General features: G+C 36.3%; 1 protein-coding gene across 4 annotated transcripts in view; it reads left to right on the plus strand.

Moving 5' to 3' along the window:
- The window catches only part of SCAPER (S-phase cyclin A associated protein in the ER), a 539023-nt gene that overhangs the window by 92655 nt on the left and 420796 nt on the right, over positions 1-25572 (plus strand). For all 4 annotated transcript variants that reach the window (XM_025883907.2, XM_025883909.2, XM_025883908.2 and 1 more), the window contains 2 exons: positions 1382-1498; positions 5961-6118. In XM_025883907.2, coding sequence (XP_025739692.1) covers positions 1382-1498; positions 5961-6118 — 275 coding nt within the window. The remainder of the gene's footprint in view (positions 1-1381; positions 1499-5960; positions 6119-25572) is intronic.

Raw genomic sequence — 25572 nt, forward strand, 5'->3', positions numbered from 1 at the left:
TAAATCTTAAAAGAAAAAAGAAAAAGAAAACTCCTCACAAGACTGAAACTCTAGCATAGGAGTCAGCAAACTTTTCCTATAAAGTGCCAGGTAGTAATGTTCTTAGACTTTGCAAGTAATGCCATCTCTTTCACAAGCCATTGAAATTTCTAAAACAAGATCCTAACTGTTGGCAACGTTCAACGGAAATGGGCACTTTTCATCTAGTAGAAGTATGATTTGTTAGAAGCTTTCTGAAAGGGGATTTGACAAATTGTCAAAAGCTTTAGATTTAATTTGGATAATCTTTTATCTGCATTTTCCCGTTTTCTGACAACAAATACGACTTTTTTTTTTTTTTTTTTTTAGAGAGGGAGAGAAAGAGGTTGGGGAGGGGCAAAGAGATGGGGAGAGAATATCTCAGGCAGGCTCATTGCCTGGTGTGGAGCCTGATGCAGGGCTTGATTTCACAGGCCTGAGATCATGACCTGAGCTGAAATCATGAGTCAGGTACTTAACCGACTGAACCACGCAGGTGCCCCAACAAATATCACTTTTTAATGTGAGGAAAAAATCACAACCACTAGATTGGATGGAAGGTAAGAGGGAAGGAGATTCTGGGGAGTTATAGAGGTTTGTAATGAGGCCATTAGGAATATAGAAAATGCTGCTTGAGAAAAACAATTTATGTTTTATTTTTTTTTAGGATTTTATTTGTCAGAGAAAAAGCGAGAGAGAGAGAAAGCGCACAAGCAGGGAGAACAGCAGGTAGAGGGAGAAGCAGGCTCCCCACTGAGCAAGGAGCCAGATGTGGGACTGAGTCACCCAGGTGTCCCAGGAAAACGGTTTAGTAAAGATTGTGCATCCTTTCAAGGTTCTGGGGCTAGTGAAGAAGTTAGCTTTCCCAGCAAAGAGCAAGGAAGGTTTATGCTCCCACTCTCATGTAGAGGAAAGGAGACTTCATATTTTCCTGTGTATTCTTCATTTAACCTCACAACTGTTTTTCTGTCTTGATCTCTGTTCTACACCCTTGGTTTTTCCAGGACATCAGATACAAATTGAGTTGTATAAGTAGACTGATTTAGTACAATTGCCTTTTTAATGTGTTTTTAGCTGGGTATGTGGAGGCTTTTAAAACATAAGTAGTATATCTCATGTCTTTGTAAACCCATGGCCTTTTTAGATATGTAGGGTTGTGCTGCTATGCTACAGTGGGTGGAAAATCCTGGACCATGCATTATCTGTGTTGCTTATTGGGTAATATGGTAACTTTCTGGTGAACAGTGCTCTAAGGAAAATTTGTGACCTGATTATGTTTTCACCCCTAACAACCAAGAAAAAATACTAGTTTTTTTTCTTTTTTCTCTGTTAATTTAATCTCTTGCATGTCTTAAATTGACAGACCAACTTCTTTGGCTTGGGAAGTAAAGAAGATGTCTCCAGGACGTCATGTGATTCCAAGTCCATCGACAGATAGAATAAGTGTAACATCAAATGCTCGAAGAAGCTTAAATTTTGGGTGAGATGAACTCAAAAAAACTAAGACTTGCATTACAATAAATTATTTTCTGTGGATAATATAGTATTATAAAACTGATATTCCACTATAAAAAAATCCCTGTATATGTTTGTGTATGTGTTTGAAATTGTTTGAATAAAAAAAAATCCAAGAGGGTAAAATTGAGCTTTTAGGAAATGTAATATATTGAAATATAATTAGGATCCAAAATTAAAACCCATAAACATATGTCATGCTAAATGATTCATAACATGAATTGGCAATTGCTTTCACAACGAAAGATCTAAATATGTTTCATAAGCTGTGTTAGTGTCCTGAAAATTATATCTTTATGCATTGTAATCCTATCGTTGCAGTTTTTATAATTATTGTTTTATGCAGTTACATTTTAAATCAGATAGAAAAAAGTTATAAACAAAAATACATTTATATATTTTTTTGTATTTACCTATGTAGTTACTTTTACTAGTGTTTTTTATATCTTCATGTGGATTCAAGTTATTGTGTAGTGTCCTCTCATTTCAGCCTGAAGGACTCCCTTTAGTATGTCTTGTTGGCAGGTCTGCCACTGACAGTTTTTCTTGGTTTTTGTTTTTCTGAGAATATCTTAATTTGTCCTTCAGTTTTGGAAGGATAGTTTTGTGTCGTGCATAGAATTCTTGGTTGAAAGTCTTTTTGTTTCAGGACTTTGAATAGGTCCTCTCACTTCCTTCTTAATTTAAAAAAAAATTTTTTTTTAATTTTAAATTTTTTAAGATTTTTTTTTTTTTAAAGACTTATTTATTTATTTGAGAGAAAGAGAATGAGCAGGAGGGGCAGAAGGAGAGAGAATCTCAATCAGACTGCAGAGCCCGACTTGGGGCTCAATCTCCCAACCCTGAGATCATGACCTGAGCTGAAACCAAGGCTTGGGTGCTTAACTGACTGTGCCACCCAGGCACCCTCTCTCACTTCCTTCTGACTCCCATGGTTTCTGATGAGAAAGCAACTGTTACTCTTATTAGGGATCCATTTTAAGATGCTTCACTTTTCTCTTGCTTCTTTCATGATTTTATCTTTGTCTTTGGATAGTTTGTGATATATCTAGGTGTGGATCTCTGAGTTTATCCTATTTAGAGTTGTTGAAACTTTTGGATGTATAGGTGAATGTTTTTCATCAAATTTGGAACGTTTTTGTCCATTTCTGCAAATATCCTTTTTGCGCCTTTTTCTTTCCTGGGAATCTCCCTATACCTATGTTGGTACTTGGGGCGGTGTTTCACAGGTCTTTGAGGGTCTGTTTTTCTGCATTCTTTTTTCATTCTGTTTTTCATATAATCTCAGTTGTCCTCTCTTCAAGTTTGCTGATTCTTTATTTTGTTAGCTCAAATCTGCTGTTGAGCCTCTCTGGTGAATTTTTCATTGTAGTTACTGTATTTTTCAACTCAGAATATCTATGTAGTACTTTTTTATATTTACCTTCTCTTTAATGATACTATAGTTGGTGAAACATTGTTTGCATACTTTAGTTTTTTAGACACAATTTTCTTTTGTTCTTCACTATTCTTTGAAGATAATTATAGTACCTGATTTAGTCTGTCTTGTAAGCCCAGCGTCTGGGTTTCCTTGAGGACAGTTTCAGTTACTGTTCTTTTATGTGTGTATGAATGGGTCATACCTTCCTGTTTTATTTGCATGTCTTGTGACTTTTTTTGTTGAAACTGGATATTTTAAATAATGTGGCAGCTTTGGAGATCAGATTGCTACCTCTTCAGGATTTGTTCTTGTGGGTTTGGTGGTAGTGATATTGTTACTGTTCAAAAACTCTCTTGAACTAGTTTTCTCAAGTCTTTTTTCTTTGTCATGTGTAGTCACTAAAGTTTCTGCTTGATTTGACAAAAGTTTCCTAGTTCTGTGTGTGTGTTGTACATACCTTCAGTGCTCCAACATTCATTTCCTGCTTCCTCAGAGCCTCAAGGTCAGTCAGAAGTGAGGTGTTAGGGCCTTCTCAGATCTTTCTGGGGCATGCACAGAACCCTGTACATATGTGTGGCCTTCTTGATTTCCAGGAATATGTAGGAGCTTTTCAAAGCCCCCTGTGGCCATTCCATTCTCCAGATTTTCCTTTGAAGTTTTTTAGTCAGCCCCTCATTTGCCCCAAATGTTACTGTCACCTCTGGCAGCTATAATGTTAAACAGTCATCACTGTTGTTTTCCTTAAATGTCCCTGGGGAAATTTGTTTTTAAGACATAGTTTTGTTTGGACTCTTAATTCTTCAGAGTGAGTCTTAATATTGGATGTGTAATTGGAGGGGTGGTAAGTAGTTTACTTGGTCATTTCTCTTTCCTGTGTTAAAACCTAACCTTTCTTGAGGTGCCTGGGTGGCTCAGTCGGTTGAGCATCTGCCTTCGGCTCAGGTCATGATCCCAGAGTCCTGGGATCAAGCTCCATGTCGGGCTCCTTGCTTGGCGGGGAGCCTGCTTCTCCCTCTCCCTTTGCCCCTCCCCCTGCTTGTGCTCTCTCTCTCTCTCTCTCTCTCAAATAAATAAAATCTTAAAAAACAAAAACAAAAACCTAACCTTTCTTGACTGCTTTTTATCCCCTCCCCAACCACGTCACAGTCATCTTCATCTCTTGTTACTACTGAATCTTGCATCTATTTGTATTATTATTATATTTGCGATGTATTATAACCTTTTTAATGTTTCTTTTTTGTATTCATACTATAATCTTCTTTAACGCAATATCCTTGTCATATCTTCTGTATCCCAAGCACCTAACATTGTACCTGGCGCTTAGTAAAAGCTCATTAAAGTTACTGAGTAGAACCAGTGGAATAGGAGAAAGGTATATAAGCAAACAAAACCAAGTAACTGTATATTCAAGCACCATTTTAAGGGATGTACTTATATAATGTAGTCCATTGGTCTGTGGTTCAGAATGTTGTATAATGCATGTTTTCTTTTAACATTGGAAGCCTTTAATGCATGCATGGTAAAAGTTCTTGTACTGATCTCCATCTAATCATATTGTTGGACTAAATGGCATTCTTTATTATCATTGTAAAACCTACTTTTTTTCAGTGTGCTGAAAATTGTGTTTCATAGGCTACTTTTTAATATATCTACTCACTTTTACTGGTTGAGTTAAATGTTTATCAGAATATGTAGTCACCAAACTTGCTTTGTTTTCATTATTTAACTCATAATTTAAATATTAAAGAAACCGGTTAAATATGAGTACAAAAAGAGTTATTGTTTCTGTGAAAACTTAGATAAGTTGTTAGAAAGCTTTGATAAAGGTGAACTATTAAAGTTTGCTGTCAAAAGATTGGGGAAGATATTGTTAAAGTTGAGGAGGATTATACCCTTAGAATGTTTAATAGGTGTCACTAAATTCTCACTTCATTTTAAAGAAACCAAAATTGGATATTGCCATTGAAGTATTATACTTGTGGTCATGGTTCATGTAAGAAATGTACACAAAGAAAAAGCCTGTTTTGGTAGTGTCTGTGTCAATAGATTGACAAATTAATGCACGTTTATATTATTAAAAGATAGGAGTTTTTAAATTGAAATAAAATGTTCCAGGTATATATGTATATTTTTTAAGATTCCCCCATTTAACAGAAATTTTCTTTTAAACTGAATGAGAGCTTTTATATTATCCCTGTTCCCATACAATATGTTATACTATATTAGATTAATGAAGTATTAGACCAACATAAATTTATGAATATATTTGACTTAAATTGCTCTGGCTGTATGGTATTCTATATATGTGGATATATACACCCAATTTATTTAAAATTTAAATATATTAAGCAAAAAAAATTTTAACTTTTATTTTGAAAGTTAAAGGATTTTGAATTGTGTTAATTAAATTTCATTTAAATAAACATGATGTAAATAACAGTGATAGAAAAGTGGGACATATAACCAAATGAGTGAGGAATAAAATGTTACACTGCTTTTTTATTTGGAAGTATTCCAAGTTCTTTTTTTTTTGTTATCATGCATAGTCCATTTCTTCTTATTGGCTGCATAATATTTCATGGTATTTATTTTTTCATTTTTCATTTTTTCAACTTTTTTATTTTTTACAATGTAAATATTAAATATTTAATATGTAAATATTAAACAACACACTGCTGCACAAGCAGTGGGCCAAATAAGAAATCAAGTGGTAAATCAAAATATGTTTCAAAAGAAAAAGAAAACACAATATTCTACAACATATGGGATGTGGCAAAAGCAGATGTTAGAGTGAAATTTATGCTATAAATGCTTGTATTAAGAAAAATAGTTGAAATAAATTACACCACAAGGAACTATAAAAAGATCCTTAGCTGAAATTTAGTAGAGGAAGGAAATAACAAACAAAAATCAGAAATAGAGACCCAGAATAATATTAAGTATATATTTAAATTTAAAAAATTTTAACTTTTATATTTGATTTATTAATGCAGAATTTTCTCCATAGGGGTTCACCAGGCACAGTGGCTACTCCCCGTCTGGCTCCTACAGGTGTCAGTTGGGCTGACAAAGTAAAGGCTCATCATACAGGCTCTCCTGTTTCAGATGTAGCTCCTGCTCAGTCGTGCCCACCAATGACAGTGCAGAAGACTTCTCGCAAAAATGGCAAGTGACTTTTTTTTTTTTTTTCATGGAAGGGGAGAGAATCTTAAGCAGACTCCATGCCCAGCATGGAGCCTGAAGCAGGCTTGATCTCACAACCCTGAGCTGAAATCGAGAGTCTGACACTTAACTGACTGAGCCACCCAGGTGCCCCAAAAATGGCAAGTGGCTTTGAATCAATCTTTTTATATAGTAGACAGGTAGAAGCATATGGAGTTTTATATATTTTACTTGAAACTGATGCTAACGGCATTACATATTTATCTTTTTGCATCACTTGTGATATTAATTTGCCTTAAGATAATCTTAATAAAACAATCTTAAAACTGTATGAAAGCTTATGCAGATGCACATTCTAATCTCAGGTTTGCCCTATGTAAACTTTAAGAGAATCATTCTTTTGTCAATACACTTATAAGATCTTTTATAACTCTTTTGACTTAAAGTAGAAAAAAATTGACTATACTTTTAAGTAGCATGTCACCACTTCATTAATATTTGAATATTATTTTGGTACTAAAATGATACTCAGTTTATCTTTGCTTACACATTTGTTTTCTATACCATGAAAATAATTACAGGGCATAAATAAATAGGACTATTATTCTGAGGTTATCCCATATTCTGGTTATCCCATAAGAATTTCTTTCATGGAGTTTGACAACAGTGGTGTTTGTACTTTATCATATAAAACCTAGAGTATACAGTGGAGAAGCAGAGGTCATAGGAGGGAATTTTAAGAAGAGATTGGGTAGTATCAGCCTTGATTGGGGAAGATAAATGTTGATACAATGGGGAGGATGGGTACCATGAGGGAGCAGCCGGAGAGTAGGGAGTGAGATTCTTATTAAACAAAAGAGAAGTAATGAAAATGAGAACATAGCAAATCTAACCAGAATCTCTTTTGGAACATAGATGTTATCTTCTCTCTTAACTCAAAATTGTCTGAACTTAGAATGTGAAAAGCCAAAACTGATTGTCTAATGTAAAAAAAAATTCTTTTCCTTCATAAAGTATTTTTATATAGAAATCCAGAGTGGTTTTTATTTTAAACATTTACTAAGTTTAAGTTGTGCTAACTTTTATATAGAAATGTGTATCCACATAACTGTATATTTATATATATAAAAATATACACAAACATAATTCACATCTATAGTAATATTTTGAGTTTACCTATGGAATTAATTTCAATTTGTTTCAAACATTTCATCTTTTACAATAAGCCTAATCTGTTTATGAGAATCTTCAGTCCACCTGAGGTAAGCAATATAATCCTGGGTACAACAGGGATATGGTAGTAGGATGGTCAGAACTGCCTCTAGCCCATACAGGGTGCCTCTAGCCCATACCATGTCGTCTGAGTAGACATAGCCATACACCAATAAACTTGGCTTTGTGAATGAAGCCTGGCAGGATTTCAGTCCTCATTTGCTGTCTTAGCCAGGTGCCCTTGTATAGGGCACCACCTACATATAGGTGACAGTCCTGGAAGGGGCTGCTCAGTGGTGGTGCGAGGAGAAAGTGATTAGGCCACCCTTGTAACAGCTTTACTCCTTGCCCAAAAAGACTGATTTAATTTGTCTGGCTGAGTTTGGTCAGATAGGGGGTCCATTCTTCTTCCAACCACTTCAGTTGATTTAGTTGAAGGAGATCTCCTTGATGGAAGATCATTTTCATGTTCAAGTGTGCACATGGCTATGCAGCATCCAACTGGAATTTAAAGGCTTAGTCTTAGGCAATAACCCAGTGCTCCTTCTTGATTCCTAAAACTTATGCTGTCAGGCTGGCAATAGGTGAGCTATGCATTTTCTTTCTTTTAAGTGTCCTTAGTCTTGAAGTACAAACCGTAAGGAAGGCCTATCCAAAACTAAGATGAATTCATCACTTGGAGTGGGAGATCAAACCGTTGCTCTTGGAGCCTTGGCTCGGTTGCCTTTAGCCTGGGGTAGTGCAGAGAGGCTGAGGGGAGGAGAGAGAGAAGAGCCAGTGGGCAGTCTCCAGACTGCGTTTGCTCCGGGCCCATGGGTCAGAGGACAGGGCAGTGGACACCTTGAGCTGGGCCCCTTGGTGAGGTAGGTGCAGTGGTTCCGTGCCCTGGTGGCTGGCTCTGAGGACTCCGCCAGGCCCTCCCACTCCATCTGTCACTGCAGCCTGTGGCTCTTCACAACAGTCGGGAGGCTGCTGGGCCCCAGGGGCCACACTTGCACTGGGGGCTGCCCTCACCCCCCAAGTGAATTTTTTATACATCTGTAGAGCCCTGGATTTTAGAATTATTACAGTGAATTTGTGTAATGAATTAAGGAGCAACTTGAGAGTACTGCTTCCTGTTTTTCTTCGATGGAAGATCCCTTTAGAGCTTCTTGGCTCAGAAAGAAATGTTTTATTGGACATAAATGCATTGCCACCTTTACATTACTGATACTCTTTTCCATTTTGGTCTCAGTAAGTCATGTTTGCTTATTCAAATAATACTCCTACTCCTACCCAGTATATTGCCCTTGGTTTCTCTATATAGACTAGTAGTATTAGAAAATTGAGAGTAGTTGTGACTTCTTTCTTCTAGGAAAAGGTAAGAGAATGCAGAACCAAGTTTAGTTTTTATATATTGTGAAAGAGTCTGAGAAAAATGTGTTAAATCATTATTGCAAAAAATATTTTAAAGGAATCATGGTATTAAAGTATATCATGGTTTTGTTTAAAGCATTACTCTCAGATTATTTATGAGTGTGGCTCATTTGGTTGAGATGAAATGATAGGTCTTAATTATAACTAGACTTAAAAAAAGTATCCATGTTCATGTATCAGGAAATTTTGTTTTTGACTACTTTGGTCTCATTTTGGGGTTTTGATGCACTTTTATGAAAGTGATTTATGGTTTATATCTTAAGTAATTTATAATAGCACTAGCTCTGGTATTGAAGTTTGTAATGATAGCCTATAAAAATGATTTTTGTTAAAGGTGACAGTTGGAGCACATACATTTACTTTCCTCTTTCCTAAACTCAACTAAAATGATGTAAAAGGATTGAAAAATAGGACTTAAGGAAAAAGAGAAAGGTTAAGAGTTAAAGACAAATTTTTGGAAGTTGGAAAGTAGACCAGTGGTGACATTTGAGTGAGTTAGCTGAATCCTAAACTCAGAGAGTGGACAAAACTGTAAAGCAATCCAGTTTGTTCCACAGAACTCCCCAGAGGATAAAAAATTGCAAGCAGTTGTTTCTGGAAGTGAGGATAAAGGTAGGGATTATATGTTAGTCATCTCAAATTCTCCCCACTTGTCCTCAACTCTGAATAGTAGGATGACGGTATCTCCCTCACCCCAGCAGAATATTGGAGGTTTATTCTATATAGAACATAAAAGAGATGGTGTCTTACCTGAAGGATATCAGGCACATTGGAAAGTTGGGAGTAATATTGATTATAAGTAGGTTAAGTGGAAGACTGCCTGTAGCGATAATGTTGAGATGCCTCATCCTTGTTTCTACTTCAAGCCCTCTTCTCCCGTTGAGCTGCCATATTTGCAGATCAAGAGAATCCACACCTGAGGAACAAATCCAGATCCAGGGTAGATCATGAGATATTGGTCTTTGAGGCTGATACTGTAATTGGATGAGTGTCTGCTATTCTTAGGAGACTTGAGCAATCTGAAGCCAGATTGTGGACTATTGTAGATTATCTGCAAAGATGGGTGCCAGCAATTTCTCCCATTCCTCACCATCCATTATCAAGTGGTGGAGTCTGTTTTTCCTCCCCATGAATCTTTGGTTTGCCCTTCGACTTGATATGATCAGTAGAATGTGACAAGAGTGATTGGTAAATTCGCAGTCTAGCCTGTATGGGGTCTTGCACCTTCCATTTTCTCCTTGTTGGAAGCCAGCTACCATGTAAAGAGGCCCAGCATAGGCCACTGAATAATGAGAGAATATGTGAGGAGAAAGAGGCCATGAGAAGGAGAACCTAGCTATCTCAGCCAGCAACTGGTACCAAGGCTTTAGGCGTGTGGTGAAGGCATCATGAACAGTCTGGCCTTAGGTGAGCAACTCTAGCTGATATGAGAGGAGACCTCCCTCCACTGAGCACTCCTCAGATTTCTGACTCAAAGAATTGCGTGGAAATAACATGGTTAGTGTTTTAAGATGCTAGGTTTTGGGCTTGGTATATAAAAATAGATAATGGGACTATCCAGCATTTGATAACATGAATTTTATTTATTTATTTATTTCAAGATTTTATTTATTTATTTGACAGAGAGAGACACAGCGAGAGGGAACACAAGCAGGAGTGGGAGAGGGAGAAGCGGGCTTCCCGCTGAGCAAGGAGCCCATTGCGAGGCTCTATCCCAGGACCCTGGGATCATGACCTGAGCTGAAGGCAGACACTTAACGACTGAGCTACCCAGGCGCCCCAATAACATGAATTTTAGAAAGAGAGAGGAAGGAGGAAATCATGAAATTAAATAATGAAAGTAAATTTCCTTTAACAGAGGATATAAGTTTCTAGACCAAAAGGGCCCATTAAGTGCCCCACTACAGTGGATGAAAATAGAATGACACCAAAACATGTTAGGAAATTTATGAATACTACAGATGATGAGAGGCTTAAAATTAGAGAACATAGTCATTTTATATACAATTGACCAAGAATCAGAATGGCATCTGCTTCTGCTAAATTATCCCTAGAAGCCACAAGAAAATTGAGCAATGTTTTCAGAATTCTGAAGGAAAATGATTTCTAATCTAAAATTCTATGTTCAGCCAAATTATCCATTAAATCTGAAAGCAGGCTGAAGGTATTTTCATTCATGTAAGATCTCAAAATTTTTTTTTGCCTCCATGGACCCAATCACTGCTGGAGGATGCCAGCCCAGAAAGAGAGGCAAAGGTAATACTGTATGGTGGTAATCCCAGTATAATACCTGTGTACCGGGCCTAGGGAACAACCAATCCAGATTTTTGACGGTTACAGGGCTCTGGAAGAAAGGAATCCAGGATGATAAATGAAATTTTTAAAACATCTGATGTATTTGCACACATCAAGAAGAGATTTAAGGGGCGCCTGGGTGGCTCAGTTTGTTAAGGGCCTGCCTTTGGCTCAGGTCATGATCCTAAGGTCCTGGGATCGAGCCCCGCATGATCGATCAGGCTTCCTGCTCAGTGGGGGGCCTGCTTCTCCCTCTGCCTCTGCTCCTCCCCTCACCCATTCTCGTGCTCTCCCATTCTTGCTCTCTCTCAAATAAATAAGTAAAATCTTAAAAAAGATTTAAAATTTAGGAGAATTGGGGTTGATTTAATTCTAAGTGCAGTAGCAAATATTGAGATTATATAACAGAGAAAAGAAATAGGAAAATGCAGAGACTCACAGAAGAAGCACACCTGTAAATTGAGTCTGTGAAGGGATAGAGTGAATGATGTAAAAGTAACGTTTGAAGAGATAATCCATAAGGATTTCCCGAAACTGTTGAAAAATCAGTTTTGTATTTAAGAAGCACTATGAACTCCAAGCAGGAAAAATAGAAAACAAATCTCATTTAGATGTAATATAATAAAAATACTAAAAATCAGGGAAAGAGAAAATCTTTACAAGTAGAACCAAAAAAAAAAAAAAGACTGCAGTTGACCGTGAATAATCCTTGAAAATTCATATATAACTTTTGTCTCCCCCAAAACTTAATAGCCTGTTGTTGACTACAAGCCTTACTGACAACATGGTCAACACATACTTTGTATGCTTTATGTATTATATACTGTATTCTTACAATAAAGGAAACTAGAGAAAAAATGTTTATTAAAATCATAAGAACAGATAGACTTATAGTACCATACCAAAAGGAATCCATGTTTAAGCAGACCCACACAGTTTAAAATCATGTTTTCTTAAGGTTAGCTATACTTTCAAAGGAGCAAGAGTAAGTTGATAGCTGATGGAAGCCAGATGACAGTGACATCTTTCAGATGCTGAAAGAAAATAATTGACAAAACAGAATTCTATATCCAGCAAAAAAGTGAATTCCAGATAAATAAAAATTGAAAGAACTTGAAATCAGTAGAATTACACTAAAAGAAGAATTACAGAGTTTTTCAGGTTAAGGGAAAGAGATCCCAAATTGAAACCCAGGAATGCCTAAAGGAATGAACACTGGGAGGAGTAAACATGTGGAGCACATTAAATGTTTAGTATTGGCTGTTTCATAATGTTGTGCAAAGCTTGAAATACATACCAAATGAGAATTTCTGACAATATTCCAAATGGAGATTATATTTTTAAGGATCCTAGCATTTTCTTTGAAGTTACAAAAATACTGACTTGTACTAGACATTATAAGTCAAGGATGTATTTTGTATATTCAAGAAAACCACAAAGGAGAGTAAAAGTTTAACTAATTAATTAATGCAAAAGAAGCCAAGAAAAAAAAAAAAGACACATAAAACAGATGAGACAAAACAAAATTATAAATGGTAGAAGTAAATGCAAAAACATCAGTTCTTACATTAAAGGTAAATGGTCTATCTTTTTAATTTTAATTTAATTTTGTTTATATTCATATAACATACAGCATTTTATTAGTTTCAGAGGTAGAATTTAGTGATTCATCAGTTGGATATAACACCCAGTGCTCATTCCATCAAGTGCCCTCCTTAATGCCCATCACGCAGTTACCCCATTCCACACCCTTCTCCCCTCCAGCAACCCTTGTTTTTTTCCTAAGTTAAGAGTCTCTTACGGTTGATTTAGGAGAATTGTCTCTTACGGTTTGTTTCCTTCATTATTTTCATCTTGTTTTATTTTTCCCTCCCTTCCCCTGTGATCTTCTGTTTTTTTCTTAAATTCCACATGTGAGTGAAATCATATGACAATTGTCTTTCTCTGATTGGCTTATAGATACCCTCTAGTTTCATCCACGTTGTTGCAAATGGTAAGATTTCATTTTTTTGATGGCTTAGTAATATTCGATGCATATATCTATATCACACCTTCTTTATTCATCTGTCAGTGGACATCTGGGCTCTTTACATAGTTTGGCTATTGTGGACATTGCTGCTATAAACATTGGGGTACAGGTGTCCCTTCAAATCACTGTATCCTTTGGGTAAATACGTAGTAGTGCAATTGCTGGGTTGTAGGGTAGGTCTATTTTTATCTTTTTGAGGAACCTCCATACTGTTTTCCAGAGTAGCTGTACCAGCTTGCGTACTCACCAAGATTGTAAGAGGGTTCCCCTTTCTCTGTGTACTCACCAACATCTGTTGTTTCCTGACTTGTTAATTTGAGCCATTCTCACTGGTGTAAGGTGGTATCTCATTGTGGTTTTGATTTGTATTTCCCTGATGCCAAGTGATGTTGAGCATCCTTTTTGTGTGTCTGTTGGCCATTTGCATGTCTTCTTTGGAGAAATGTCTGTTCATGTCTTCTGCCCATTTCGATTGGATTATTTGTTCTTTGGGTGTTGAGTTTGATAAGTTCTTTATAGGTTTTGGATACTAGCCCTATATCTGACATGTCATTTGCAAATATCTTCTCCCATTCTGTCAGTTGTCTTTTGGTTTTGTCCACTTGTTTCCTTTGCCATGCAGAAGTTCTTTATCTTGATAAAGTCCTAATAGTTAATTTTTGTTTTTGTTACCCTTGCCTTTGGAGATGTGTCTAGCAAGAAGTTGCTGTGACCGAGGTCAGAGAGGTTGCTGCCTGTGTTCTCTAGGATTTTGGTTTGGATTCCTGTCTCACATTTAGGTCTTTCATCCATTTTGAGTCTATTTTTGTGTATGGTGTAAGGAAATGGTTCAGTTTCATTCTTCTGCATGTGGCTGTCCAAATTTCCCAACACCATTTGTTGAAGAGACTGTCTTTTTTTCAGTGGGTATTCTTTCCTGCTTGGTTGAAGATTAGTTGGCCATAGAGTTGAGGGTCTGTTTCTGGGGTCTCTATTTTGTTCCATTGATCTGTCCATCTGTGTTTGTGCCAGGTCCATACTGTCTTGATGATGACAGCTTTGTAATAGAGCTTGAAGTCTGGAATTGTGATGCCACCAGCTTTGGTTTTCTTTTTCAACATTCTTTTGGCTATTTGGGGTCTTTCTGGTTCCATACAAATTTTAGGGTTATTTGTTCCAGCTCTGTGAAAAGTGTTGACAGTATTTTGATAGGGATTGCATTGAATGTGTACATTGCTCTGGATAGCATAGACATTTTAATAATAATTGTTCTTGCATTCAGTGAGCGTGGAATGTTTTTCCATTTCTTTGTGTCTTCCTCAGTTTCTTTCATAAGTCTTCTATAGCTTTCAGAGTACAGATCCTTTACCTCTTGATTAGGTTTATTCCTATATATCTTACAGTTTTTGGTGCAGTTGCAAATTGGATCGATTCCTTAATTTCACTTTCTTCTGTCTCATGTTTGTGTATAGAAATCCGACTGACTTTTGTGCATTGATTTTATATCCTGCCATGTTGCTAAATTCCTATATGAATTCTAGGAATTTTTGGGTGCAGTCTTTTGGGTTTTCAACATAGAGTATCATGTCATCTGCAAAGAGTGAAAGTTTGACTTCTTTGCCAATTTGTATGCCTCTTACTTCTTTTTGTTGTCTGACTGCTGAGGCTAGGACTTCTAGTACTATGTTGAACAACAGTGGTGATAGTGGACATCCCTGCCATGTTCCTGATCTTAGGGGAAATTCTCTCAGTTTTTCCTTATTGAGTAGGATATTCGCTGTGGGTTTTTCATAGATGGCTTTTATGATATTGAGGTATATTCCTTCCATTCCTACACTGGAGAGTTTTAATCAAGAATGGATGCTGTATTTTGTCAAATGCTTTTTCTGCATTGAGAGGATCATAGGATTCTTGTCCTTTCTTGGATTAATGTGGTATGTCATGTTGATTAATTTGCAGATGTTGAACTACCCTTGCAGCCCAGGAATAAATCCCACTTGGTCCTGGTGAATAATCCTTTTAATGTACTGTTGGATCCTATTGGCTAGTATCTTGGTGAAAATTTTTGCATCCATGTTCATCAGGGATATTGGTCTTTAATTCTTTTTGTTCAGGTCTTTGGTTTTGGGATCAAGGTAATGCTGACCTCATAGAATGTGTTTGGAAGTTTTCTTCCATTTCTGTTTTTTGAAACAGCTTCAGAAGAATAGATTCATTCTTCTTTAAATGTTTGGTAGAATTCTGCTGGGAGGCCATCTAGTCTTGGACTCTAGTTTTTTGGGAAATTTTTGATCACTGCTTCCATTTCTTTGCTGGTTATGGGTCTCCTCAGGTTTCTATTACTTTCAGTTTTGGTAGTTTTTATGTTTCTAGGAATGCATCCATTTCTTCCAGATTGCCTAATTTGTTGACATATAGTTGCTCATAATATGTCCTTATAATTGTTTGTATTTCTTCAGTGTTGGTTGTGACCTCTCCTCTTTCATTCATGCTTTATTTGGGCCCTTTCTCTTTTCTTTTTGATAAGTCTGGCTAGGGATTTATCAATTTTGTTTATTCTTTCATAGAGCCAGTTCCTAGTTTTGTTGATCTGTTCCACTTTTTTTTTTAAATTTCTATTTCATTGATTTCTTCTCTTCTGCTTGGTTTAGGCTTTATTTGCTGTTATTTTTTCACCTCCGTTAGGTGTAAGGTTAGCTTGTGTATTTGAGTCTTGTTTCTTGAGAAAGGCTTGTGTTGGTATATACTTGCCTCTTAGGACTGCCTTTGCTGCATTCCCAAGGTTTTCAACAGTTGTGTTTTTTTTTTTAATTTTTTATTGTTATGTTAATCACCATATATTACATCATTTGTTTTGGTGTAGTGTTCCATGATTCATTGTTTGTTCATAACACCCAATGCTCCATGCAGAATGTGCCCTCTTTAATACCCATCACCAGGCTAACCCATCCCCCTACCCTCCTCCCCTCTAGAAACCTCAGTTTGTTTTTCAGAGTCCATCATCTCTCCTCAACAGTTGTGTTTTCATTTTCATTTGCTTCTATGAATTTTTTCAATTCTTTAATTTCCTGGTTGACCCATTCATAGGATGCTCTTTAACCTCCATGTATTTGTGTACCTTCCAAATTTTCTTTTATGATTGGGTTCAAGTTTTAAAGCATTGTGGTCTGAAAATATGCAGGGAGTAATCCCAATTTTTTCGTACTGGTTGAGACCTGATTTGTGACCCACTATGTTATCTATTCTGGAGAATGTTTCATGTGCACTGGAGAAGAATGTGTATTTTGTTGCTTTAGGATGGAATGCTCTGAATATATCTGTGAAGTCCATCTGGTCCAATGTGTCATTCAAAGCCCTTGTTTCCTTGTTGATCTTCTGCTTAGATGATCTGTGAGTGGAGAGTGTTAACGTCCATTACTGAGTGGAGTGTTAATGTCCCCTACTATTGTTTTATTATCAATGTGTTTCTTTAATTTTGTTATTAATTGGTTTATTTAATTGGCTGCTCCCAATATAGGAACATAAATATTTACAATTATTAGATCTTCTTGTTGGATAGACCCTTTTATTATGATATAGTGTCTTTCTTAATGTCTTTTTTTTATGTTATGTTAGTCACCATATAGTACATTATTAGGTTTTGTGTTTTTTTTTTTAAAGATTTTATTTATTTATTTGAGATAGAGAGAGTGAGAGAGCACAAGCAAGGGGAACAGCAGAGGAAGAGGGAGAAGCAGACTCTCCACTGAGCAGGGAGCCCATTGAGGGGCTCGATCCCAGGATGCTGGGATCATGACCTGAGCCGAAGGCAGATGTTTAACCGACTAAGCCATGCAGGCGTCCCAGTACATCATTAGTTGTTGATGTAGTGTTCCATGATTCATTGTTTACATATAACACCCAGTGCTCCATGCAATACATGACCTCCTTAATACCCATCACCGGGCTAACACATCTCCCACCCCCCTCCCCTTTAAAACTCTCAGTTTGTTTCTCAGTCTGTAGTCTCTCGTGGTTCGTCTTCCTCTCTGATTCTCTTCCCCTTCATTTTTCCCTTCCTTCTCCTAATGTCCTCCATGCTATTCCTTATGTTCCACAAATAAGTGAAACCATAGGATAATTGACTTTCTCTGCTTATTTCACTTAGCATAATCTCCTCCAGTCCCATCCATGTTTATGTATTACAGCCTTTGGTTTAAAATCTAATTTCTTTGATATAAGGATTCCTCTCCCAGCTTTCTTTTGAAGTCCACTAAACGCAAATGGTCTAAATATTAAATTTTTGAAATTATAGTTGCATTAAAAATAATGCCCGAGTGTGTTCAGCTTAAAGTGATATACCTTCAATTTGAAAACGTAGAAAAGGCAAAAGAAGAAGATGGGAAAATATATTCTATACATGTCCTATTCAAATTTATCGTGGTGTTCCTTTATTCCCAGACAAAATAGATACAGTATCCAAGAAACATTTTAAAGAGAAATATTTTTTTAACTATTTGTTTAAAACATTTTATTGACTTATTTATTTGAGAGAGCACATGTGAGCACAGAGGGAGAGGCAGATGCCCTGCTGAGCAGAGAGCAGGATGTGGGACTTGATCCCAGGACACTGAGATCATGACCTGAGCCGAAGGCAGATGCTTAACCATCTGAGCCACCACCCAGGCGCCCGTATTTTTTTAATTATTGAAGGAGTATTTTAACAGAATTGGAAAATAATTCTTAAATATAAAGCAAAAACTGACGTAATTGAGAGGAAAAATGGAAAAATCTATACTCATACTATGAGATTTTAACATAACTGTCTCAACACTGATAGTATAAATAAACAAAAATCAAGATATCTAAACAATGTGATTAATGAACCTGGTATAATTGATATGTCTAACAAATATGCTTATTCTTTTCCATTTTTTTCTTTTGATCCTTCAACTTGAAAACTTTTTACTGACATGTCTTCTAGTCCACTGATCCTCTGTTCTGTATGTCTAATCCATATTTTCTTAAAGATATTAGTAATAGCTATTTTGAAAAGTCTGTATCTGAAAATTAAAAATTAAAATATCTGAACTACCTGTGGGCTTGTTACTTTAAAAACATTTTGGGGGAGTTCTCAGGTATTTGATCCTTTTTTTTCTTTTTTTTTTTTAGCATGCTTCATAATATTTAATTGAATGTTTAACATGGTGTATTTAAAATTACAGAGGCTCCTTTCAAAAATATTGTTGTTTTTCTTCTGGCAAGAAGATAGAGTTTAAGCAGTTTACCTTAATCCTTTAAGGTTTGGTTTGAGGTTTTATTAAAATTGATGTGTTTCAGTTTTGTCCTTATTCCTTTTGGGTCTTAACTGAAAATCTAGGGTGTTTGCCATGACTACTGTATTCTTTAATTCCTTAGCACTCTACAGTTGATATAATATGTGCTTAGCTCATTAGCATTCCAGCTCCTTTTTGCTGGGTATCAAAGTTTAGTAGTTGTCAGACTCCTAAGGGAAGGTTAAATGCAATTCCTGCCTCTCAAAGTTTTTTGCCCTGAAGTCTCAGTTATTTTAGACTCATTGAACTCTAGTATTTGTTTCATCTAGACAGGACTACTGGTTTCTGCTAGGAGTCACTTCCCCTGCATTGTGAATTTGAAATGACTTCAGGAAAAAATTCTATGGCGAATGTTCAGGAAAAAATTCTATGGTGAATGTGGATCTCATGTTGTCCTTCGCTTTTCCAGGAATCTTGCCTATCTTGGTTGCTTTCCAATGCCTTTAGATAGTTCACATATGTAGTTTGCCTAGCTTTTATAGTTGTGTTTGGCATGAAGAGGGTTAATTTTGGTGTAGACTACTTTGTCATGGTAGTAACTGTAAGTACAAATATATATCCAAGTACACATGGAACAGTTACCAAAATTGACACATGCCAAGCCATTGAACAAATTTCACAAAATTTTAGATGATTGAACTCATTTTGTCTTCTTGAACACCATGGAATTGTTAGAAATCAATTTAAAAAGATAGCCATATAATTCTCAATTTTTTGGAATTTTGGAATATATTTCTGAATAATCCATGAGTCAGAGAAGAAATCGTAATAAAAATTATAAAATGGGAATTCAGTGAAAATTAACATTTAAAATCTTGTGGGTTTAAGGTAATGCTGTGCTTTGAGGAAAATTTCTAGCCTCAATTTCATATATTAGAAAAAAAGAAAACCTATCTCTGGAAATTAGAAAAGAACAAGTTAAACCTGTGGAACATAAGGAAGGAGAAAGATACAGGTGAGAATTGAGAAAATCAGCAGAGCCAAAAGATAATTCTTTGAATAGGCTAATAAAATTAACAGACTTCTAATACTGATTATGAAAAAAGAGGAGACAAGATATAATACCAGGTATGAGATAAGGGCATGAGTAGAGATCCCACGGATATTAAGAAGATAGTAAGATGATATTATGAACAATTTTATATGCTAAATTTAGAAACAGAAGAAAATGACAAATTTTTTGAATAAGACTATGTAGCCAAACTTTCATAGCAGGAATGAGAAAAACTTGAAGGAATTTAATAAGTATTTTTTAAAAATCTGAGTGTATAATTAATATTTTTTCACAAAGAAAATTCCTGATCAAGATGGCTTACTTGTGAATTCTTTCAAATTTTGAAGGTAAAAATAACATAAATCATATAAAAACTCTTACTGAGAATAAAAAAGTGGATCTTGTTTTATGATGCCAGCATAACCTAATAAAGGATATTATAAAATAGAACATTTTCTTTTGAACAATGATAAATTATAAACAGAATATTAATGCATTAAATATAGTGATAAGTAAAAATGGTAATACATCAGTCATGTTGGGATTATTTTGTTACTTTTCAATTATTGGTTGTATTAATTTGAATTTAGTGCTACTGTATTAATGACATTTGTAAAATTTTAAAATTTGTACAAGTCTGGAGTGTAAAAACCATGCTATGAAATATAATTTTGATTTTGTATACTTACAAGATTATTCTAAGTATTTAGAAGCTCTCTGACAGGTTAATTGCATGATTTGCTATTCTTAACAAGCATTCTTCATTATGCGAATAATTTTTCAATATGGTTTTTACTGAAGGGTCCTTAAAAATGTAATTTGTTCATAGCTAATTTCTTAGTGTCTAAGAAACCTGTGTTATAGTTTCTGTTTTGATACATTCCTCTGACTTGCTTCAGTTATTTCACTTTTTCTTTTTATTACATTATAGTGTTTGTGTTGGCCATCATATTGGTTATGGACTAGGTTCAAGTGTTAAGCAGTATTTCTTTATATAAGAAAGCTTTGAAAGAGGGTTGTTTTTCTTTCCTTTCAAAAGTAAAGTTATTAATCATACTGCTTCTAAGGGTGAGCCAGTTAAATTAAGTGGAAACTGAAATCTTTTGTTAAACTTAATTTCATAATTTAGTTGTTTTTTTATCTTTTGTCATGTATGATTTAGTTGTTTTTTTATCTTTTGTCATGTATGATTTAGTTGTTTTTTTTTCTTTTGGCATGTATGATTTTTATAAGGTTGATTTTATATTTTTAAATATGTATTAAATGTTAAAATAATTATATGTTAAAATAATTAAATTAAATATTAAATATAAATTAAATATATATATTTATTCTCCCTCACCACCCCAACAAAAATGCCTCAGCTTTATTGCAGGGAAGCCAGGGAGGAGCAGCACAGTGAGGGTCTCTGCAGGAACTCCCATCACTGAGCAGGACTTCCAGGCCCCAGGTCTGTCTGCAAGTGAGGAGAGGATAAGTGTCCTGCCCCCTTTGGTCCATCTTGGGCCAAGGGTTCCAGACTCTTGCTTCCTGGGGCTGAGGTAGGAAATAGCCTTGCCTGTTTTCCCCAGGGTCTCCAACAGTGTCCACACTGTGCTCAGAGTTGATGCAAACCTTCTTGTTGGGCATGTCAGTGTCAAACTCAACTCCTTGTTGAGCTTGTTGAGCACCTGACTGGCTGCATTAGAGCAGCCTTCACAGGTCTCATCCTCGGAGAACTTGTGCTTTGGCATGACGATATGGATGTGGTGGTGATGGTGGCGACCCCTCTCATTTATATATTTATTTATTTATTTATTTTTAATTATGTTAAGTTAGCCACCATACGGTACATCATTAGTTTTTTTATGTAGTGTTCAGTGATTTATTAGTTGCGTATAACACCCAGTGCTCATTACAACATGTGCCTCTTTAATACCCATCACCTGGCTACTCCATCCCCCCACACCCCTCCTCTCTGAAACCCTCAGTTTGTTTCCCAGAGTCCATAGCCTCTCATGGTTTGTCTCCCTCTCTGATCCCCCTCTTCATTTTTCCCTTCCTTCTCCTAATGTCCTCCGTGCTATTCCTTATGTTCCACAAATAAGTGAAACCATATGATAATTGTCCTTCTTTGCTTGACTTATTTCACTTAGCATAATCCCCTTCAGTTCCCTCCATGTTGTTGTAAATGGTGGGTATTCTGAATAACATTCCATTGTATATATGAACCACATCTTCTTTATCCATTCATCTGTTGAAGGGCATCTTGGCTCTTTCCACAGTTTGGCTTTTGTGGACATTGATGCTATGAACATCGGGGTGCATGTGCCCCTTCTTGTCACTACATCTGTGTCTTTGGAATAAATACCTAGTAGCGCAATTGCTGGGTCATAAGGTAGCTGTATTTTTAATGTCTTGAGGAACCTCCATATTGTTTTCCGGAGTGGCTGTAACACCAGCTTGCATTTCCACCAAGAGTGTAAGAGGGTTCCCCTTTCTCCACATCCTCGCCAACAATTGTTGCTTCCTGACTTGTTAATTTTTGTCAGTCTAACTGGTGTAAGGTGGTACCTCAGTGTGGTTTTGATTTGAATTTCCCTGATGGCTAATGATGTTGAACATTTTTCATGTGTCTGTTAGCCATTTGTATATCTTCTTTGGAGAAGTGTCTGTTCAGGTCTTCTGCCCATTTTTTGACTTGATTATTTGTTGTGTGGGTGTTGAGTTTGAGAAGTCCTTTATATATCTTGGATACCAGCCCTTTATCTGTACTGTCATTTGCAGATACCTTCTTCCATTCCGTGGGTTGCCTCTTTGTTTTGTTGACTGTTTCCTTTGCTGTGCAGAAGCTTTTTATCTTAATGAAGTCCCAAAAATAAGCTTATTTTTGCTTTTGTTTCCCTTGCCTTTGGAGACATGTCTTGAAAGAAGTTGCTGTGGCTGATGTCGAAGAGGTAACTGCCTATGTTTTCCTCTAGGATTTTGATGGATTCCTGTCTCACATTGAGGTCTTTCATCCATTTTGAGTTTATCTTTGTGTATGGTATAAGAGAGTGGTCGAGTTTCATTCTTCTGTATGTAGCTGTCCAATTTCCCCAGCACCATTTATTGAAGAGACTTTTTTCCATTAGATATTTTTTCCTGGTTTGTTGAAAATTATTTGACCATAGAGTTGAGGGTCCATTTCTGGAGACTGTTCTGTTCCACTGATCTATGTGTCTGTTTTTTGTGCCAACACCATGCTGTCTTGGTGATCACAGCTTTGTAATATAGCATGAAGTCAGGCAACATGGTGCCCGCAGCTTTGTTTTTCTTTTTCAAATTTCCTTGGCGATTTGGGGTCTTTTCTGGTTCCATACAAATTTTAGGATTGTTTGTTCCAGCTCTGTGAAAAATGTTGATGGTCTTTTGAAAGGGATTGCATTGAATATGTAGATTGCTCTGGGCAACATAGACATTTTATTTTTTATTTTTTAAAGATTTTATTTATTTATTTGACAGAGATACAGCGAGAGAGGGAACACAAACAGGGGGAGTGGAAGAGGGAGAAGCAGGCTTCCTGCTGAGCAGGGAGCCTGACATGGGGTTCGATCCCAGGACCCTGGGATCATGACCTGAGTCAAAGGCAGATGCTTAACAACTGAACCACCCAGGCACCCCAACATTGACATTTTAACAATGTTTATTCTTCTGATCCATGAGCATGGAATGTTTTTTCCATCTTTTTGTGTCTTCAATTTCTTTCATGAGTCTTCTGTAGTTCCTAGAGTATAGATCCTTTACCTCTTTGGTTAGGTTTATTCTGAGATACCTTATGGTTTTTGGTCCAATTTAAGTGGAATCGTTTGTCTAATTTCTCTTTCTACAGTTGCATTGTTAGTGTTCAAAAAAGCAACTGATTTCTGTGCATTGATTTTGTGTCCTTCACAATTACTGAATTGCTGTATGAGTTCTAGTAATTTGGGGGTGGAGTCTTTTGGGTTTTCCACATAAAGTATCATGTTATCTGCGAAGAGAGAGAGTTTGACTTCTTCTTTGCCAATTTGAATACCTTTTATTTCTTTTTGTTGTCTGATTGCTGTTGCTAGGACTTCTAGTACTATGTTGAAATAGTGGTGAGAGTGGGCATTCTTGGCGTGTTCCTGATCTTAAGGGAAAGGCTCTCAGCTTTTTCCCATTGAGGATGATATTCATTGTGGGTTTTTCATAGATGGATTTTGTGAACTTGAGGAATGTTCCCTCTATCTGTATACTCTGAAGAGTTTTAATCAGGAAAGGATGCTGTATTTTGTCAGATGCTTTTTCTGCATCAATTAAGAGGACCATATGGTTCTTCTCACTCCTCTTATTAAGGTGTTCTATCACATTGATTGATTTGCAAATGTTGAACGACCCTTGCATCCGGGGGATAAATCTCACTTGGTTGTGGTGGATGCTTCTTTTAATGTATTGTTGGATCCTATTAGCTAGGATTTTGTTGAGGATTTTGGAATCCATACTCATCAGGAATATCGGTCTGAAATTCTCCTTTTTGATGGGGTCTTTGCCTGGTTTAGGGATTAAGGTAATGCTGGCCTCATAGAATGAGTCTGGAAGCTTTCCTTCTGTTTCTATTTTTTGAAACAGCTTCAGTAGAATAGGTATTATTTCTTCTTTGAATGTTTGGTAGAATTCCCCAGGGAATCCATCAGGCCCTGGACTCTTGTTTTTTGGGAAGTTTTTGATCACTACTTCAATATCGTTACTGGTTATTGGCCTATTCAAGTTGTCAGTTTCCTCCTGTTTCAGTCTTGGGAGTTTATAGGTTTCCAGAAAGGCGTCCATTTCATCCAGGTTGCTCAGCTTATTGGCATATAGTTGATAAAAATTTCTAATAATTGTTTCTATTTCCTTGGTGTTAGTTGTGATCTCTCCCCTTTCAATCTTAATTTATTAATTTGGGTCCTTTCTCTTTTCTTTTGGATAAGTCTGGCCAGTGGTTTATCGATCTTATTAATTCTTTCAAAGAACCAGCAAGTTTTGTTGATCTGATCTACTGTGTTTCTGGTTTCTAATTCATTGATCTCTGCTCTAATCTTAATTATTTCTCTTCTGATGCATGGCTTAGGCATCATTTGTTGCTTTTTCTCTAGTTCTTTAAGGTGTAGAGTTAGTTGGTGAATTCGGGATTTTTCTATTTTTTTGAGTGAGGCTTAAACGGCTATGTATTTCCCCCTTACGACTCCCCTTATCCCATAGGTTTTGGACAATGTGTTTTTGTTCTCATTGGTTTCCATGAATTGTTTAAGTTCTTTGATTTCCTGGTTGACCCAAACATTCTTGAGCAGAGTGGTCTTTAGCTTCCAAGTGTTTGAATATTTCCAAATGTTTTCTTGTGATTGAGTTCCAGTTTTAAAGCATTATGGTCTGAGAATATGCAGGGAATAATCTCAGTCTTTTGGTATTGGTTGAGACCTGATTTGTGACCCAGTGTGTGGCCTATTCTGGAGAAGGTTGCGTGTGCACTTGAGAAGAATGAGTATTCTGTTGTTTTAGGGTGGAATGTTTTGTATATATCTATGAAGTCCATCTGGTCCAGTGTGTCTTTCAGAGCTGTTTCTTTGTTGATCTTCTGCTTAGATGATCTGTCCAATGCTGAGAGTGGAGTGTTAAAATCTCCTATTAATATATTATTATCAATATGGTTCTTTATTTTGGTTGACAGTTGGATGGTCTCATGTTGGGGGCATAGATATTTACAATTGTTAGATCTTCTTGTTGGATAGACTCTTTAAGTATGAGATAGTGTCCCTCTACATCTCTTACTGCAGTCTTTAGTTTAAAATCTAATTTGTCTCATCGGAGAATTGCTACCCCAGCTTTCTTTTGAGGACCATTGGCATGATAAATGGTTCTCCATCCCCTCATTTTCAATTTGGAGGTATCTTTAGTTTCAAAATGAGTCTCTTACAGACAGCTATGGAAGGGTGGTTTCTTTTTATCCATTCTTCAACCCTGTGCCATTTCATGGGAGCATTTAGGCCGTTCATTTGAGAGTGACTATTGAAAGATGATTTTATTGCCATTATATTGCCTGTGAAGTCCCTGTTTCTGTAGATTGTCTCTTTAAATTTCTGGTCTCTATTACTCTTGGGTTCTTTCATTTTTTATAGAAGCCCTGTTAATATTTCTTGCAGGGCCAGCTTGGTGGTCACATATTCTTTTAGTTTCTGCCTGTCCTGGAAGCTCCTTGTCT

Source organism: Callorhinus ursinus, unplaced genomic scaffold (assembly GCF_003265705.2).
Source record: "Callorhinus ursinus isolate GAN/ISIS: 27379988/994484 unplaced genomic scaffold, GSC_fseal_2.0 scaffold25, whole genome shotgun sequence".
Taxonomy (NCBI): domain Eukaryota; kingdom Metazoa; phylum Chordata; class Mammalia; order Carnivora; family Otariidae; genus Callorhinus; species Callorhinus ursinus.